Source organism: Typopeltis vanoorti, chromosome 5 (genome assembly GCF_054136105.1).
Source record: "Typopeltis vanoorti isolate ZY-2024b chromosome 5, IOZ_Tvanoo_1.0, whole genome shotgun sequence".
Lineage (NCBI taxonomy): Eukaryota > Metazoa > Arthropoda > Arachnida > Uropygi > Thelyphonidae > Typopeltis > Typopeltis vanoorti.
The window spans coordinates 143,536,294-143,553,551 of NC_143553.1; the positions used below are offsets into that span (position 1 = coordinate 143,536,294).

Here is a 17,258-nt window from a genome sequence, read left to right on the forward strand (position 1 = left end):
CGATGGGACTTTATATCAGGCAATACTTAGTCTTTATTTGAGTTGTAAGTCAGCAGTTAGAATTGAAGGAAGTACAGTAAGATGGTTTAATGTTAAATCTGGTGTGAGATAAGGATGTACATTATCTACTCTGTTATTCATTATCTATATGGATCACATTATGAAGGAAAGTGGTATTAAACATGATATCAAAATTGGAGATGTTAATGTCAGCTCTTTGCTTTATGCGGATGATGTTATACTTCTAAATAAATCCGCTACAAGTCTGCAAGATTCTCTGACTAAATCGAATAACTGTTGTAATAGGTATGGTATGAAGGTCAGCAATAAAAAGACAATGAAAATGGACAGAATCATTGAAAATGTCAACTGTGTTGCGAATGGAGAACCTGTGGAACAAGTAAAACATTTCAGCTACTTAGGCTCGACTTTTAGTGAAGATGGTAAATTAAATATAGAAATAGACAACAGAATCAGCAAAGCTGGTTTGGTGTTAAGTCAATTGAATAAATTCATATGGAATAAGAGAGAAATTAGTCCAGAACACTAAATTAGCTGTATACAAGACAGTGTTCGAACCAGTTTTAACTTATGGATCTGAGAGCTGTGTCAGAAGTAAAACACTTGACCAAAGACTAGAGACTGCAGATATGAGAGTACGAGAGTCCTGAGAAAGATTAGAGGCGCGAATTGATGGCATCAATGGCAATATCGTATTAAAAACAAGGATATTAGGAAAGAACTTGACATTTTCAGCATCCAGGAATGTGTTAGCAGAACTAATCTCAGGTGGTATGGTCACTTAAATTGAATGGGCGAGGAAAGATTAGCAAAACAAGTGTTCTCTGCCAGGTTGGCAGGAAAACAACCCAGAGGAAGACCAAGATATAGGTGGATTGATACTGTACAAAGTTCCTTGGATGATAGAAATATAAGATCTGATAATGTTGGAGTCTTGACAAGTAACAGACTGATTTGGAGGAAAATTGTAGATATGAAAAATTTATATCATTACTAACTTCCTATAGTACTATCATATCCTGTACACTCCTTGAGGGTACATGGCAGGAATTTGATGATGATGAAGAACAGGAAGAACTCCTAAAAGTTGGAATACTGGAAAAATCCTTCTTCTATATAAAAAAGATGATAAAACTTATGTGACAAGAAATTATAGACCTAAAACTCTTCTACCAGTCCTTTATCAGCTGTTTACAAAAATTATAGATGATGGAATAAACATTAAATTTTCATCAACCAAAAGAATAGGCAGGTTTCAGAACATCCTTCTCAACTTTGGATCGTTTACAAGACTTAAATCAAGTAATGGAAAAAAAAAAGAATATAATATATAATTTCTTTATGATTATGAAAAAGCCTTCAAGTCAGTAGACCTACCCAGTGAAAATGTTTGTAGCTTTAAAACATATAGAAATAAACAACATTTATATTAATACTAAGGGGCTCTGCCCCCCTGATGCCTACTGCGCCCAATCCCCTCCCCGAGTTCCGGACTGGTAGGTCGGTTCTCCTTGAATTTTGAAGACTCAACACTCAGGGTAGCACCTGAGTTTCAAAACATTTCAAATAACTTGACCCAAACACGTTACAAAAAAAGACTTAATTTATTATAGTCTAACCAAGTGGGAAAAGTTTTTTCCTACTTGGTTAGACTATAATAAATTTAGTTTAATCCTTTGTGCCTGAATGTATCTTCAGGACTGTGGCAACTCATGGTCTCTAAATCCAGAGTAATTTAATAATAAGGTGGTACACCTTTTGGCAACTCGTATAGGTAAATATGACTTCTCCGTTGCTTCTGCTTTAGTATCACCACTTCTGGATCTGACTCCCACTGATGAGACCTCAATAAAGGTCGAAACCGGTCTGAGTAGTGACCCTTCCCTTAATGCATAGCATTATACATGTCCGCAAGGAGATGTGCTTTGCATTATGGGAGATACTGAGACAAGGAGTGATGAGAGCTTGGTCCACCTTTACCACGAGTTGCCTCAGTCCTGAAGATACATTCAGGTGCATACTTTGTTTGCTTATACTTGGATAAAGAATTCAACTAAATTTATTATATTAACTCATATATATATATATATATGAAAGAGGTTCATCAGTATAAATTTAAAGGGAAAAGGAAGAGCAATGAAATAAAAAGAGGAGTCAGACAGGGAGACTGTCTTAGCAAAATTATTTGCTATAGCCCTTGAATATGCTATGAGAAAAGAGGATGGACTGAATATTGAGGAGAATACTTAATCTCTGTTGTATTTTTGTAGTGTTTTGTTTTTATATGGTATTTTATATCATTCTAATAGCAAGATTGATTGAAATGCAATAAGTCTAGAGATAGGACTACAAATAAATATGGATAAATCAGAAATAATGTAGTGGAAAGAGGTCTTGTGAACTGTTTTTTGTTGTGGTCATTTTTTATAAACATTTTGTTAATCATTTTGTATTCCTTCTTCAGTGCCTGCTCATTGGAGCAAATTGTTAGGGTTCTCTGTTTGAGGGTGCTAATGACCCCCTAGTTTTTGTGTTGGATGGTGATATGAATTTTTGTGTATACATTGGCCTGTGTGTGTAGGTTTGCAGTAGACCATGAATGAAAGGCAGCTTGAGGGAAGATGTATGTTTAGAAAAGGAAGAGAGTTATTGCTTTCAATCTGTGTTGTTTGTTCAGGTGGCTTAGAAATGTATTTAATGTTTTATAGCTGTGATGCCAAATGAAGAAAATATCAACATATCTGAACCAGACTTTAGGCTTGCTGAATCTAGAGCTCATTGCTCGAAATCTTACATGCATGGGCAAAGGGGGCTGTGATATTGGAAATATCTTCTGTATGAGAAGAATAGTGTCATTGATCAGGACATTAGTGAAAAGGACAGTTACCGTATTTACTCGAATATAACTTGCACTTTTTCTTCCCAAAATTAAAGCTAAAAAATTGTGGTGTGAGATATGTGCAGAGATTTTTGGAAACTAAAGTTTTCAGGAAAAAACTGAAAATGAATGTGACTTACCAAGAATTTCCTATTTGCTGTCGCTACTTCTGGCCATGAGAGCGGTTTCCTTGTGTGCCTCATCAAAGTCATCTACCCAAATAACATCATCTTCTTTCCCATTATTTCAAATAAAAATTACTAGTAATTTACAAGACTTGAGATACGTAATGAACAATCCATCACAAATGACTAATGAGAAGTGAAAGCAGAGCACGAAACAGACAGCAATGGTAGGCCAGTAGAGATAGAGCTGCTGTGAAGACATGCATATGATTGATGCGGTATTAGCAAAAGATTGTGACCCAAGATCAAAGGCAAGTCGACAGTTGTTGAGTTGAAATGCTAATTCTCTTCAACTGAATTCCATAATATCTGTGAGTTAGCCTGCCCATGCGACAGGCTAACTCACACAAAGTTTCAACCCTTCGGTTGGATTTTATTGCTGCTTGTTTGGGCAGCTTCAGGCTGGTGGGTGAGCTTGCACACACATTATATGACATGTTCGCTGTAGAATTTTATTCGAAGTTAGCCTTTGTGATCTGTCTTAATGACATCGAAAATTACAAATGTAATCAGACTTATTTCATGTAATTATGATGATGATGATGAAAAATTGGACAATAGTTTTTAGTTAGATACTGTGTTTACCAGTGCAGCATACGATTTTGCTTGAGTCTATTCAGCATAGTTTCTGTGGGAGGGGACATGTGATTCATTACTTAGTGCCATTTTTATTCCAGTTGTCCTTAAATGCACTATTTATTGAGAAATATATTACACAGACTGCAAATGTCTCTGTACCTTATTCAGTGATACAATAAAACTACTTGTTTTTCTTGTGTCTGCAGTATAGTGACTGTTGGGGAAGTGGGGAGCGAGTTACTATTGCCCGATGTGAATTAAACTTTTAAATTTTAAACTTTGTTTCATGTGTGAGGTATATGTGAAACTTTTTAATTTCTTTTTTTTTTGTAAAATAAAATCAGAGATGCAAATTATACGCGAGGACGAGTTATATTCAAGTAAATACGGTATGTCAAAGCTATCCACAATCTGCCACAAACAATCTACACACAAGCCAATGCATACACAAAAATTCATACCATCATCGACACAAAAACTAGGTCATCAACACCTTCATAGTCCTAACAATTTGCTCCAAGGAGCAGACGCTTAAGATGAAATATGAAATTAACCAAACATTTATAAAAAAATGGCTACAACAACAACAAAAAAAAACACTTCATATGATTCTCTACAATAATACCATTAAAAGCTAAAAAAAATTACATGAATGCCAAGCTATACCATACATTAAGGGAATATCAGAAAAAAACAAAACATTAAGGCAACCTTCAAGCCTGCAAAATTAAAAAAAAGTATACTCAGCTCATCCAGAGATCCTCTTCCATATAAATTAAAGATACCAAGAAATTATATACTTGGTTTAATCCGTTATCTAAGTGTAAGCAAACAAAGTTTGCACCGGAAGTATTTCAGGACTGGGGCAACTCGTAGATAGAAGCTAATGATTTCACATCACTTGCCTTGGTATTATAATTTCTTGGTAACAGTGAAGAAAGTTTGATTTAATTCATGTGGATTTTTTTAAACATCCATGGAATAAACATAAGCATACAACAGATGCCTAGATATTTAAGTGTTTGTTGCATGTACTGATGCATGATGAAAGCCATGCTTCATTCTTGAAACATGGTTTTTTTTCCCCCCAAGTATTACAGTTTGAGATTCATTTTGTATTTAGGACCCTAAACCATGTAATCTTTTTTTTTGTAGAAAATTCTATCTATGCATTTTTAAAAATCTGAGAAATTTGTAGCTCTTATTCAGCCAAAACCACATTATGAAATTGTAACAGTGTTCTGTAATACTGCTTTTCACTGGATGTTTTCATCTTATTTCTTGTACTTACTTCAGGAACTCACCAAGGATCGGGAGATGATCGTATTATGAATGGAGATAGGCAGAAACCTGGAAATACCTATTTCAGTGTTCCTGAACATACACCTGTTATATTCAGGTAATAATTAAGCTCATGGTATGTTACTGAATTTCATATTTTTAGTAAACAAATATTTATCTTATTGCCATAAATTAGGGAAGTAGGGAAAGTAGGGAAGAACAAGCTGGGTTTAGACTTAAATACTGGTTGTCAGGATAGCTTTTCATTTTAAGACAGATAGTTCTAAAATCATAGAAATATAATGGATCTGGTATATTTTTATGATTTTTCCAAATCTACAAAATTTGGAATCATGATTTCCATGATTCGAAGTTTTGTAGATCTGGAAATGGCATGAAGTACCAAACGAAAACTTATTCAAAATATTTGCAATTATATTGTGCAAATTGGACATTATACAGAGCAGTATATAGCTTATACTTAAGTTGCAAGTTAGTTGTTAGAATTGAAGAGAGACAGGAAGATAGTTTGGTGTAAGATAACCTTTGTGCATCTATCTGATGTACAATTGTGCACATTATCCATACTATTATTCATCATCTGTATGGATCAGATTACGGAGGAATATGGCACTAAACCTGATATTGAAAATAGAAGAAGGAACTTTGAAAACAGTTGTTCAAAGTTCAAAATTGTCATTTATATAACTGTATTCTCAGTGGAGAATACAGTTATATAAATGACAATTTCAAGTAGAAAGCTGGTACACGTTCAAATTTTTGATTCATGTGCAAAGCGGTCACATGGTAGCACTCAACAGGATAAAAGGCAAAAAAAGTCTGCGTTAAGCGAATTTGAAGGAAACTCTTTTTTGTGAAGGAATATGGATGTCTTGTAATGTCTCAGAGACATCACCTTAATGATTGAAGAGGGCTGCAGAATTACTGATATTGCCAGAAAGTTTGGAATCTCACATAGCATTGTATCCAGGCTCTGGGCAGCATTTCACACTAATGGAATGTATTCCAGACATTTGCTAAGAGGTTGCCTTCTCTCTACCATGGAGCATGATGACGGATTTTTGATCATAACAAGAAAATATAATTGACACACCATGGCAGGTCAGCTTGCAATTCAGCTCCATTCAAGCACAGGTATGTGGGTAGTAATGAAAATTTTTTCACATACAGGTAAAAATGTAGTTTGTGCTTTGATTTTGGACACCAGTGTATTTCAGTTTTGAGTATAAATTTTACTGAATATGTCAAATTAAATTTGGAATAAATTCAGCAAAAGATACGATGATGAAATAAATAAATATATGTGTGTGTGTGTGAGTCAAATTTAATAGTACTTGCCAGCATAGTTGGCTGAGTGGTTGATGTATGATGTATCCACTCTTTACATACAACAGGTTGTGGGCTCAAATACCACCATGGGCATTGATGTTTGTGAATGTCTTTAGATGGATTTCATCACCCAATGTGAGACCACCACTCCACTTATTGGAGGCTTGGTCTCTAGAGCAGGATTTCTGGACCTGGTATAAAATAAATATTTTAAAATAATAATAATCTATATATATATATATATATATACACACACATAGATTTTATATATGTGTATATATATATATATATATATATATATATATATAACATCAAGTAAAATGGGGGGGGGATCCTTAACTCACTCACAGTATGAGATCCTTAACTCACTCACAGTACTATAAGTTTATAGAAGCATTTTGTGGGTGGGAGCCACACAGAAAACACTTTATAGTACAATTGGAAGAATAAAGGAATAAAAGCACATAAGAAAAGACTTGGGTCTTTTACAGTGTACCCTTTGATTGGAAAAGACCTGAGTTCGGTTCTCATTGTGATGAGAAGAATCTTTATATGGATTTTTTCAATCGACTGTGAGTTAGCTGATCTTGTACAGAAGTAGCAGGGTTTTTCATCCATATGCAAGTAAATTAGCCAAGCAGACATGCAGTTTACAGACAAAATATACTGTTGATGATGGTAATGGGTTGTAGATAGTATTGTGTGTTGATAGTATTAGTATCATGTGATTGGGGAATTATGTAAGGGAAATGGTGAGCTTTAGCAGAGTGTACCTTCCCACGGCACACTCTGCTTGGAGGTGTCATGTAATAATAATTATAATAAATTTATGTGTTTTACAAGAGAAATTAGCCAAAACACTGGCTACTTTTAACTTATGGATCTGAAAGTCAGATTAGAAACAAAACATTTGATCAAAGACTGGAGAACACAGGCATGAGCATCCTGAGAACAGCCAGAGGAGCAAACTCATGATGACATCATTGGCAGAATCAAATATGAAATGAAGATATTAGAAATAAGGGTGTGTAAGAAAGTTTTGAAACAAATCAAAGTTGAACAGCTATCAGATGTGAACTGTATACCTAAATGCACAAACATTATTCAAGAAAAGCTGAAAGAGCTTGAAAACAAGAACCGAACCAAAAGGTAATACAGAGAAAAATGTAAGAAAGCAAAGCATTGTATAAAATTAGCTAAACAAGTCAAGGGAAGACTTTGGCAAGAACATAGAAAATAAATATAAGGAAGGTGATAAAATATTCTGGAGGCTATTGAAAAATATCAGAAATGGAGGAAAGAGTACTATTAGGGATGATAAATGGGACCTGAAAACTGAGGATAGATATTTTTGATGTATGGAGTAATTACTTTGAAAGATTGCTAAATGAAACAAGCAGTGACAAAATATCCCCTATATGGTCTTCTTTATCTTAGTAACACCAGTTATGTCTATGTGGTATGTTTGATTCTTTTACCAGTTCTGCTTTTCCATTAATGCTTCTTACATTAATGGAAAACACAAGATGCAGAACACAAGATGGTACCTATCTTGTGTTCTGCCAATGTTGAGTTTAATTTTATTCTAGTAGTTTTCACTGTTTGTTTTAATGATGTCCTAGTTTAAACAATGTTGATGAAAACAGTATCAACATTGTTTAACCAAGAGAGAAAGAGAGAGCCCCAAGCCAGCATGACATTTCATGTTGTACCATTATTTTCTTTTTGGTGTAAGCTAATCCAGAATACAATTTGGTTGAATATATTCCAAATTGTTAGCCAATCCTTATTTGTTCAGTATCTAGGTTGGATCTACTAACAGGGTTCACCATGAAATGGTCAGAAATGAACATTAGGACATTACTTCAAAAGGCCTATCAGTTGCCCAGATTGTGCTTAAAGGCTATGTGAAGGCCTGTTTCCGTTATCCTATTTTTAACTTTCAAGCAACCTTATCACCTCACACATGGCACTGATGTGGTATAAGTTCTTGTACCTCTTTTGTGTGAGATATATATAAACACATCCTCTATCTCAGAATAAATTATAATCCTGTTATAGTGAAATCAAAGGAATTGTATTGCACTATCATAGTATTCTGTACACTCCTTGTGTGCAGATCATTGTAGTCATTTTAGGACACCAGTTCTACTCAAACAATGCTTATCACATAACATATTTTTATCAAGACATTTCGGTATTTTTAGCACACCTCCTTCAGCTCATTCACTTCCATTTTCTCAGCCATTCCTTTTTTCTATCTGTGGCTATTGTTTAATACAAATTAATATAACTGTCATGTTAATCAATTGCTATAATTAAAAAAAAAATCACTGATTGCAATAATTGGATGCCATTTGAGATCACCAGGAGTTTCAGCTGATAATTTCATAACAGAAGTATCAAACATTTGAGGCATAAAACTAGTCATAAATTTTATAATGTATGGGTGCTTTTGGGTTAACTAATCAAAATTTCCATTCTACTTTTTTTTTTTATTTTTTACTAGAAATATTGATACTATATAGCAGGGGTGGCCATAACAGAAGTATCAAAACATTTGAGGCATAAAACTAGTCATAAATTTTATAATGTATGGGTGCTTTTGGGTTAACTAATCAAAATCTCCATTCTACTTTTTTTTTCTTTTTTACTAGAAATATTGATACTATATAGCAGGGGTGGCCACAGCATGGATCGCGAGCCGCATGCGGCTCTTCACGCTCTTATCAGGAAAAAATGAACAAAAAGAGAAGAGGAGACAACAAAAAAGAGGACCAAAATTTAAAAAAGAGAGAAGAGGGAGAGAAAAACAGAGTTAATAAAAATGACTACAATAAAAAAGTTTTAATTCGAAACATTAAATGAAGTTTACCTTGAATGATTAGAATAATTTTAAAAGTCGAAACACAATTTTAGTTACTTATTTACTAGTAGAGGTCCTCATTGTATCCATTTTCTTGATCAATGTAAGCTTCTTAAAATTAGGTGTGCAATTTGTCAAAGCAGTTCTTATAAGCTCATTCAAATGTTCATAATTTAAAACAGATCTATATTTAGATTTAATAAATTGTAAATAATGTGTTGTGGCTGGCAGGCATAGCTTCTGCATCCCCACCTCCCAACCACCCACCTCGCCATGTGCATAATCACTTACTCCCGTACTATCGCATCGGTCAAAGGTTGCGGGTCTTCTAAGTCTTACCGGAATTATTTTGGCTCCAAAAGGACGCTCAGTTGGCCACTCCTGCTATATCGTAATAAGTAGTTTGTTACCAGAGAATACATTTTGCTTTGCATCTTTCTGAAAATGGTTTCTTTAATCATTTAAATATACATTTGTTGGCCAGTGTATATTTTACTACAGTTTCACACAGTACTTGTTAATATTATTATACATTAGAATTAACATCAGGTATTCATTTGCAGTGAAGTTGGTGGACGGACATTATTGAGGTTACTGGTAGGAGATGCTGGTCGAGAAACAGAAGAGTTGCTCTTACATGAAACTGTACCTCCTTGGGTCACAGATGTGGTGGTGTCTGTAAGTGAGCTGTGCTAGATAATACTGTTATTTCCAGATTTTTAGTATATCAGAAAGGATTTAACCGAATTATTTATATTTAGATTATTTCAGCTTCATTTACTTATTTTTCTAACACAAGAAAAAGTTATATGTATCAGTGAAGTATATTTTTTCCAACACAAATTTAAACTGAGACCTAAATTTTTGATAGGTTTTCAGCTGATAACTGAGCAGCTGAAGTTGAAACTGTCTTTTTAAAATAAGTATAACATGACATAGGCAAAGTGGATACTAGATCCAACATTTTTTCACTACTTCGCCACATACTTAACCATGTTCAAAGGCATTCGTATCTTTATCATGTTTGTATACCATAACTGAACGTTATGGTATACAAACATTTTATCCATTCCTCCTTTGATGATCTAGTTTCCCTGACTCTGCATTGGGTCTCATACCAAGAAGTAACTTTTTCAGGCTCCTGATGCCAAATGAATTCAAGTGCAGGCTATCCCTCTTTCTGCTATCAAACTCACTCAACACATCTAAATACAGTCATCCCTCGACCTATGTCGGGGTTTCGCAATAGGACGTAAGTCGATAAATTAATAGAGTTATAGGAGTTAGAGACTTAACCTTAATAAGTATACTGTCATTTTAATTTTTAAACCTTATAAAACTGTACTGTGCATTATTGCAACTATAAAACAGATGAATAATCACCCAAATCTTCCTCCAGAGTCACATCTTCGTTACTTTCCTTATGTGAAGGACTAAGCTGCAGCTCTTCTGGTGTATCTTTTTTTTTTTTTTTTTATGAAAATGTTCAATGGGCTTTGCTTATTCCTCTTCTTCTTTTCATCTTAAATTTGTTTATAGCAAGCAAACGCATCATGTACTTTCCTTTCTACTAATAAGTAGCGTTCAACATTGCGGTCCATGTCTTCAGCCATTTTGAGAACATCACTAACTGCAGAGAAACATTTCTGCAAGAGTTCACTGTAAATTGTTTAACTGCCTCTTCTTGTTTCTCTTTTCCCCTCTTCCTTTTCTCATTCTTCTGCAACACATTGTTCCTCCAGTTCGATCAATTTTTCATTGGTCAACTCTTCAGGGCCACTTACTATGAGTTGAATTATGTCGTCATCATTCACTTCGAGATTTAGATTGTTTGCTAGGCCTATTATTTCTTTGCTCAATTTACAAAGGTCTTCATTTTTTTTTCAAAATATCCAAAATCATGCACAAACCTTTTTAATGGCTTTTTGCATATGCCGATCATACATTTAGAGGTTGCTTTGTCCCAAGCCACAGCAATATTTTTAATAGCATGATAAATATTGAATGCTTTCCAGAATTGCATGCGAGTCTGGTCATCGGTGGCAGAAATGGCTTGAGAAAAAGTCCTCTGTAGATAATAAGCCTTAAACACTGCAAGAACTCCCTTGCATTCATTGATCCATTGGTTTGGATCAATGAAGCAGTGTTTGGAGGGAGAAACATGATCTTGAACTTGGGGTAAAGATCGCCAATGTAAGACGGATGACCTGGAGCATTATCTAGAATTAATAAAATTTTAAATTCTGACATTTTCTTTCATTCAATAGCTTTCCATTTCACTTGCATAACAGTTGACTAAGGCATCTGCAAACAATTTTTGAGCCATTCACGACTTCTTATTGCTCCGATAATGAACTGGAAGAGTATGCTTCCTAATGTTTTTTGAAGGCTTGTGGATTCTCACAAATGGTTTCAGTTTATATTCAGCCACATTACCCCCTAACAGAATCGTGCAGTCTTTAAGAGAACGTAGGCATAGATTTTAGCTTTTTGTGGATGAATGTTTGCTCGGGCATTTTTTTCCAAAACAAGGTCATCTCATCCATATTTGCTGTAACAAATAATTTTCCTCCATAATAATTTTATCCAATTTCTTCACAGACTCCTTGGCAGTCTTCTTATCGGCACTTGCAGATTCACCATATATTTTCACATTATGCAGTGCTAAATGTTGCTTAAATATCATGAATCAACCAGAAGAAGCGTTGAATTTGTAGTCATAATTGAGTCCTGCTTTCTCTTTCAACATGCTGAAGAGAACTTAGTGCTCTAGTGGTTATGGCCCATAGTGCTAAGGGGGTATGTGCTTTTGGTTCAGGTCCTCTATCCATGATGCAAGTAGCTTTTCCATATCACCGATAGGACCTTGTCATTGCTTCGTCACTATCGTCGATTTAATGGAAGCAGATCCTTTCACAGCCTTTACAATTTTACTCTTATTTTTCGAAATGGTTGAACTGTAGAATGAGACAATCTGAAATCATGTGCGATCACATTGACGGGCTTACCAGCTACATGTTGCTTTATAACTTGCAACTTTGTTTCAAGATCAATTGCTTGCCTCATTTTCTGTGATTCTTCATTAGATTTTTTGTTTGGGCATGTAGGGTCATGTTGCACAAAATATTGCAAAATATTAAATGATAAATACAAAAATAACCTATTTCTCACACAAAATCAACAGAGGAACTGTTGAGGACACGTGCTGACTGCTGAGGGAGGTGCTGAATGCAGTGTTGCTAAATAGAAACCTTTTTACTTTATGTTAAAGATGCCAAGCTATTTTAAACCTGGTTTTACTCCATTTCCCAAGTAAGCAAACAGACAAATAAGTCAAGTTTGCGACTGCATGTATTGCAAGTCTAGGTGACTTGCAATACTTTTTACTTTATGCTCGCGTCTTGTTCGAAAGTATAGTTGAAAATGTTATTTATTTCCTTATGGGATCACGGACATATCTTTGAATGGACATAAGTCGAGGAACAACTGTACTCGCATCCATTTCTTCTACACAGCCTGCGTGGAAATCATTTGCTATCATTGCCCTCCTTCTTAATACAATATCTGGATAGGAAACGTACAATTTTTATTACTCTCTCACATTTCTTTCTAGCTTCTTCCAAAACTTTCAGATCTTCTCTCATATATATATTTGTCGCTACTTAAATTATTAGTACCTACCAGAACTACCATGTCTTTTACTTTTCTTTTTTTTGCTTTTCAATTACGTTTGTCATATCATTAATTTTCGCCCCTGGGAAACTAGAAGTGGTGATTCCCTTGGCAAGCTGATTTTTGCAGATATTTTGATCCTGGAGTAAATAATTGGATGTTGTCCTATGCATCTATAAAACTTTAGGTGCTAAAACCATTCAATAGAAGTTGACAGATTGCAAACTGTAAATTTGAAAACTTCTTGAACAATGAAAGTATGCACTTGTCTTCTGCCGTTTACCTGCAGATGAATGGGTAATGATCTCTGAATGTCTGTTAACTATTAGTGGGTTAAATGTTCTTCCCAAGTGATATAGTTTGTACCAAAAGTAATGGTACAAGACATTATTAAGATAATAGCTAACTTGTACAATTGAGCAAGAAGCCACAGTAAGAAGAGGTTGGATTAACTGATTGGCTACAGATATGCACCAGAGTTTGGCATCCTTGCCTAACTCTCTTGCCCACTTTCTTCTTGCACACTTTCCTGTTTCAGTATTTATGTTAAGGACATCATGCAGGTAGCTTTGGATGAGCTGAAGGCAGGAATTAGGATAAGTTGCATATGGGTTGCCAATCTGAGATATGCCAATGATACAATACTCCTCTCTGACAACAGGGAAGAACTAGGATGAATCCTTGACAAAGTGAATGAGATCAGCAAGAATAGAGGGCTTGAACTTGCAAGATAAAGGTTCTTGATGGAAATATAGACAGGAAAGGGACTGAGAAACAAGTGTACCTTAATGAAGAAATAATATGAGGAAGTCAGTGTCTGAGTACCTAGAATCCATTATCAATGTGAAGAATTGTTGTTCAGAAGGCAATAGGAAAAGGTTAAGAATGGCTAGAACAGTAGATAAGGACATATCTCTCATTAGAGGAACAAAGCTGAGGATTCTGGGTGAAGCTATTTTTTTTAGTAGCAGTAGCTGCTTAGTGCCTAAAGAAGTCTGATAGGAAAAGGATAGTATATCTGCTTTGGAGATATGGTGTTACAGGAGACTGTTGAGGATCTCATACACTGAAAGATGGACAAATGAATGGATTCTAGAAAGAATCAGCAGAACATTCAGACTGCTTAAGCATACTGACAGGAGAAAGAAGAAATACTTTGGACAAATTGTATGGTGTGTCTTAAATGTGACTGGTCTTTGGAGAGTTGAAGCCTCAAGAAAGCCTACAATACCCACTTGGCAAGAATATTCATGTGGCACATCACCAAGGTATGGAGTGACCATATGATATCTACTGATGTCCAGTGAAATTATGGATTGTGCCAAAAAAGTTCTCCTATATAAATTTCTTTGCAATGTTGAACAGAATATTCAGTCTTCCATGTGATGAAGCCCACAAATTACATTTCAAAATAGCTGAGTTATTTCTTCACCAGATTATCTCCACACAACATTTCCCTTTGCTTTTAAAGATGGTTTGAATCCTGTCTGGGTTCAAAGTAAGAACCTTTTCAAGTTGATGGTGAGTTTACCAATATCATGTGATAACTGCCAGCCTTGTTGGCAGAGTTGTTAGCATATCTGCTCTTCAACTAGCAGGTTGCTGATTTGAATCCATGGGAATGGATGTTTGTGTTGTCTTTAGGTGGAAGATGAATTTCTTTGTACTATTGTTCTGCTTACTGGAGGCCTGGAGTGGCTTAAAAAGGTTTCATATTTGGTCTCCAGAGTAGGATTTCCCTGATTATGTGAAAAATAAATCAAAATATAAAAAAATGATAAAATTAATAAAAACAGCAAAAAAAAAAAAAAAAAAGACAGCCCACAGTATTAATGTACTGTATGTTTACGACCTTTTCTGAGTGGAAATAAAAAAATAAAAAAAGGGGCTAGGTAGCAGAAATTTTCATCATGTAAAATAAGCAAAATGGCTGGATAGCATATGCAATTAACAGAACAGTACACTGACTCATAGCATAGTTGCTTTGACTGTGATGAATAATGTAACAGACTGATATGCGAATTGAGGTAGATGAACTGGAAGTGTTTAGCATGTTGAGAAATCTTAACATGAATTCAGCTATGCCATTTGATGGAATGTTGGCTTATGTTTTACAAGAAAGTATTAGAGAAATTGCATTACTCCTGTGCAGGCTATTTAAGTCAACACTAGAGTTCCAGGTGAGTGGAAATAGAACAATATATCCATTACATAAAGGAGAGTCCAAGACTTCGACTTTCAAAGTTAAAAGTTTTCAATTTATCTAGTATTGTGCCATAGCACTCTATACTTGGACTGCTGCTGTTTAGTTGGTACATTAATAATATTGGAAATGATGTGGGAATTGAAACCTGGGAAGGGAAAATAAAAATTTCTGATGATGTTAAACTGAAGAGGGCTAAATCAGGTAGTATGGAAGAACACAGTTCTCTCCATACTACCTGCTGTCCTCAGTAGGGCAGGATAATAGTTTTCAGTTTAAGTGTGGCAAAGTATAAAGTTCTGCTACTGAATGAAAGGATATTATATTAAACATCTATTATCTTTCATAGTGAACTGAAAGCTAAAAGTTTTGAAATTGACCAGAGAGCTTTTGAGAATACAACCTTTGGCATTGAACTTGCCTTAGCTAGTATTGCACTACTTCCCAGGAGCCCAATAAATTCTGTTTATTTAGCTCTGGCAATTGTTTTGAATTTTGGTTCTCATCAGAAACTAGGCATAAATATTAGCAATCCCATGTTGGAAAGTTGTATTTTATATAAGTGAACTCCTGGTTGGTGCATGAATTCATAATTTTTGAAGGAGGAGATTACATATGATGCTAAATTTAAATTGTCTAGGCTCTTTTTTAAACATCTGTAAGGTTATACACTTTGGAATGAAAAGCCTATAGGCTTTGTATCATATAGATGCAACTGGACTGCAGGAAATGTATAAGGCTAGAGATTTGGGAATGATGACGAACAGAGAGGAAGTTCAGAGGAGAGAGAGAGAATTATAAAACTGGGCAAAATATATCATGGAATGTTAAAGAATACTGATAAGCAGGAGTAAGGAAATTCTCTCTCGATGTGACAACATCTGGATTACTGTTCTCATGTTTGGTCAGTTGTATTTCTTGGGGACGAGGATGTGACAGAGAGGTGAATGACCAAAATGGTCTGGTCTGGTCAGTGCTCCCTTGAAGGATAGATGGAAGATTTGCAGGTTATAATGCTTACTTAATAGGCAGAAAAGAGAGCGGATACAAGAGAAACATGAGCTACTAAAAGTTTTTATAGAACAGATATAGAAGAAAATTTTGAATATATGACAGCTGGAGAGAACAAGGGAGTTCCCTGGAAGTTAGGTAAGGGTGTGGTTAGCAAGGACATGAGAAGAACCTAGATCTTTTGCTTATAGATTGCTGAATGAGTGGATTTTTTTTTTAACTTTATTATGAATCACTTTTCACCATCATCATCATGCATATCAAGGATTTAGGCCTAGCATGGCCTGTTCCAGCCTTAGAAGTCATTGTTAAGAGGACGTCCTGGTTTTCTTCTTCCTAATGGCTTGTTTTGGTAATCTTTCTGTTTTCATTCTTTGAACGTGTTCCATCCATTTGTTTATATTTTTTAATTTTTTCTATTACTAGTTCTTGGTTTAATTCTTTCATAATTTCTTTGTTTCTTTTGTGATCAAATAGGATATATTTTGCAGTTTTTCTCATAAACTTCATTTCTGCTGTTGTTAATCTTTGTTTGTCTTTTTGTTTTATTGTCCAGATTTCGCTTCTATACATTAAGACCGGTAGGGCTAATGTATTGTATACTTTTAGCCTGGTTTGTTTTTGAACTACGTTTGGTTTAAATACAGAATTAATTACACCTGTTATTTTTAAATATTTTGCAATTTTTACGTTTATATCTTTTTCATTTTCATATGTAATCATACATCCTAGGTAGTTAAATGAATTCACTTGTTCTAAGATCTTGTTATCTATTACAAGATCTTAGAACAAGTTATTTTAGTTCTTGCTGGATCTTGTCCTTTAAAGGCCATAGTTATTGATTTTTCTGTTGATATTATCATACCAAAATCTTTGGCTATCTCATTTAGATCTAAAATAGCTTTCTGTAAGTTATCTTCAGAATTTGTAATTATTTGGTTGTCGGCAAAAAGGAGAGTGTTTAAGTTCACTGTAGGAGAAAGTTTAATTCCTTGATGTAAATTTTTATTCCATTTTATTATTATTTCATTTAAGTAAATATTAAAAAGAGTTGCAGAGAGGGGACATCCCTGTCGGACCCCTTGGTTTATCTCTCTTGTATATGATAGCTCATGATTTAATCTTATTTGTATTTGATTATTTTCATATATACTTGTGATAGCTTTTAGGATATTATTTGGTATTTGTCTTTCTTTTAATATGTTAAATAAT

At 34.7% G+C, this 17,258-nt stretch overlaps 1 protein-coding gene across 1 annotated transcript in view; it reads left to right on the forward strand.

The window, feature by feature from the left end:
* The window catches only part of LOC150106895 (WD repeat-containing protein 48), a 216,875-nt gene that overhangs the window by 156,149 nt on the left and 43,468 nt on the right, over positions 1 to 17,258 (forward strand). The window contains exons 15-16 of the mRNA XM_090392799.1: positions 4,960 to 5,062; positions 9,724 to 9,838. Of these exons, the coding sequence (XP_090248925.1) occupies positions 4,960 to 5,062; positions 9,724 to 9,838 (218 nt within the window). The remainder of the gene's footprint in view (positions 1 to 4,959; positions 5,063 to 9,723; positions 9,839 to 17,258) is intronic.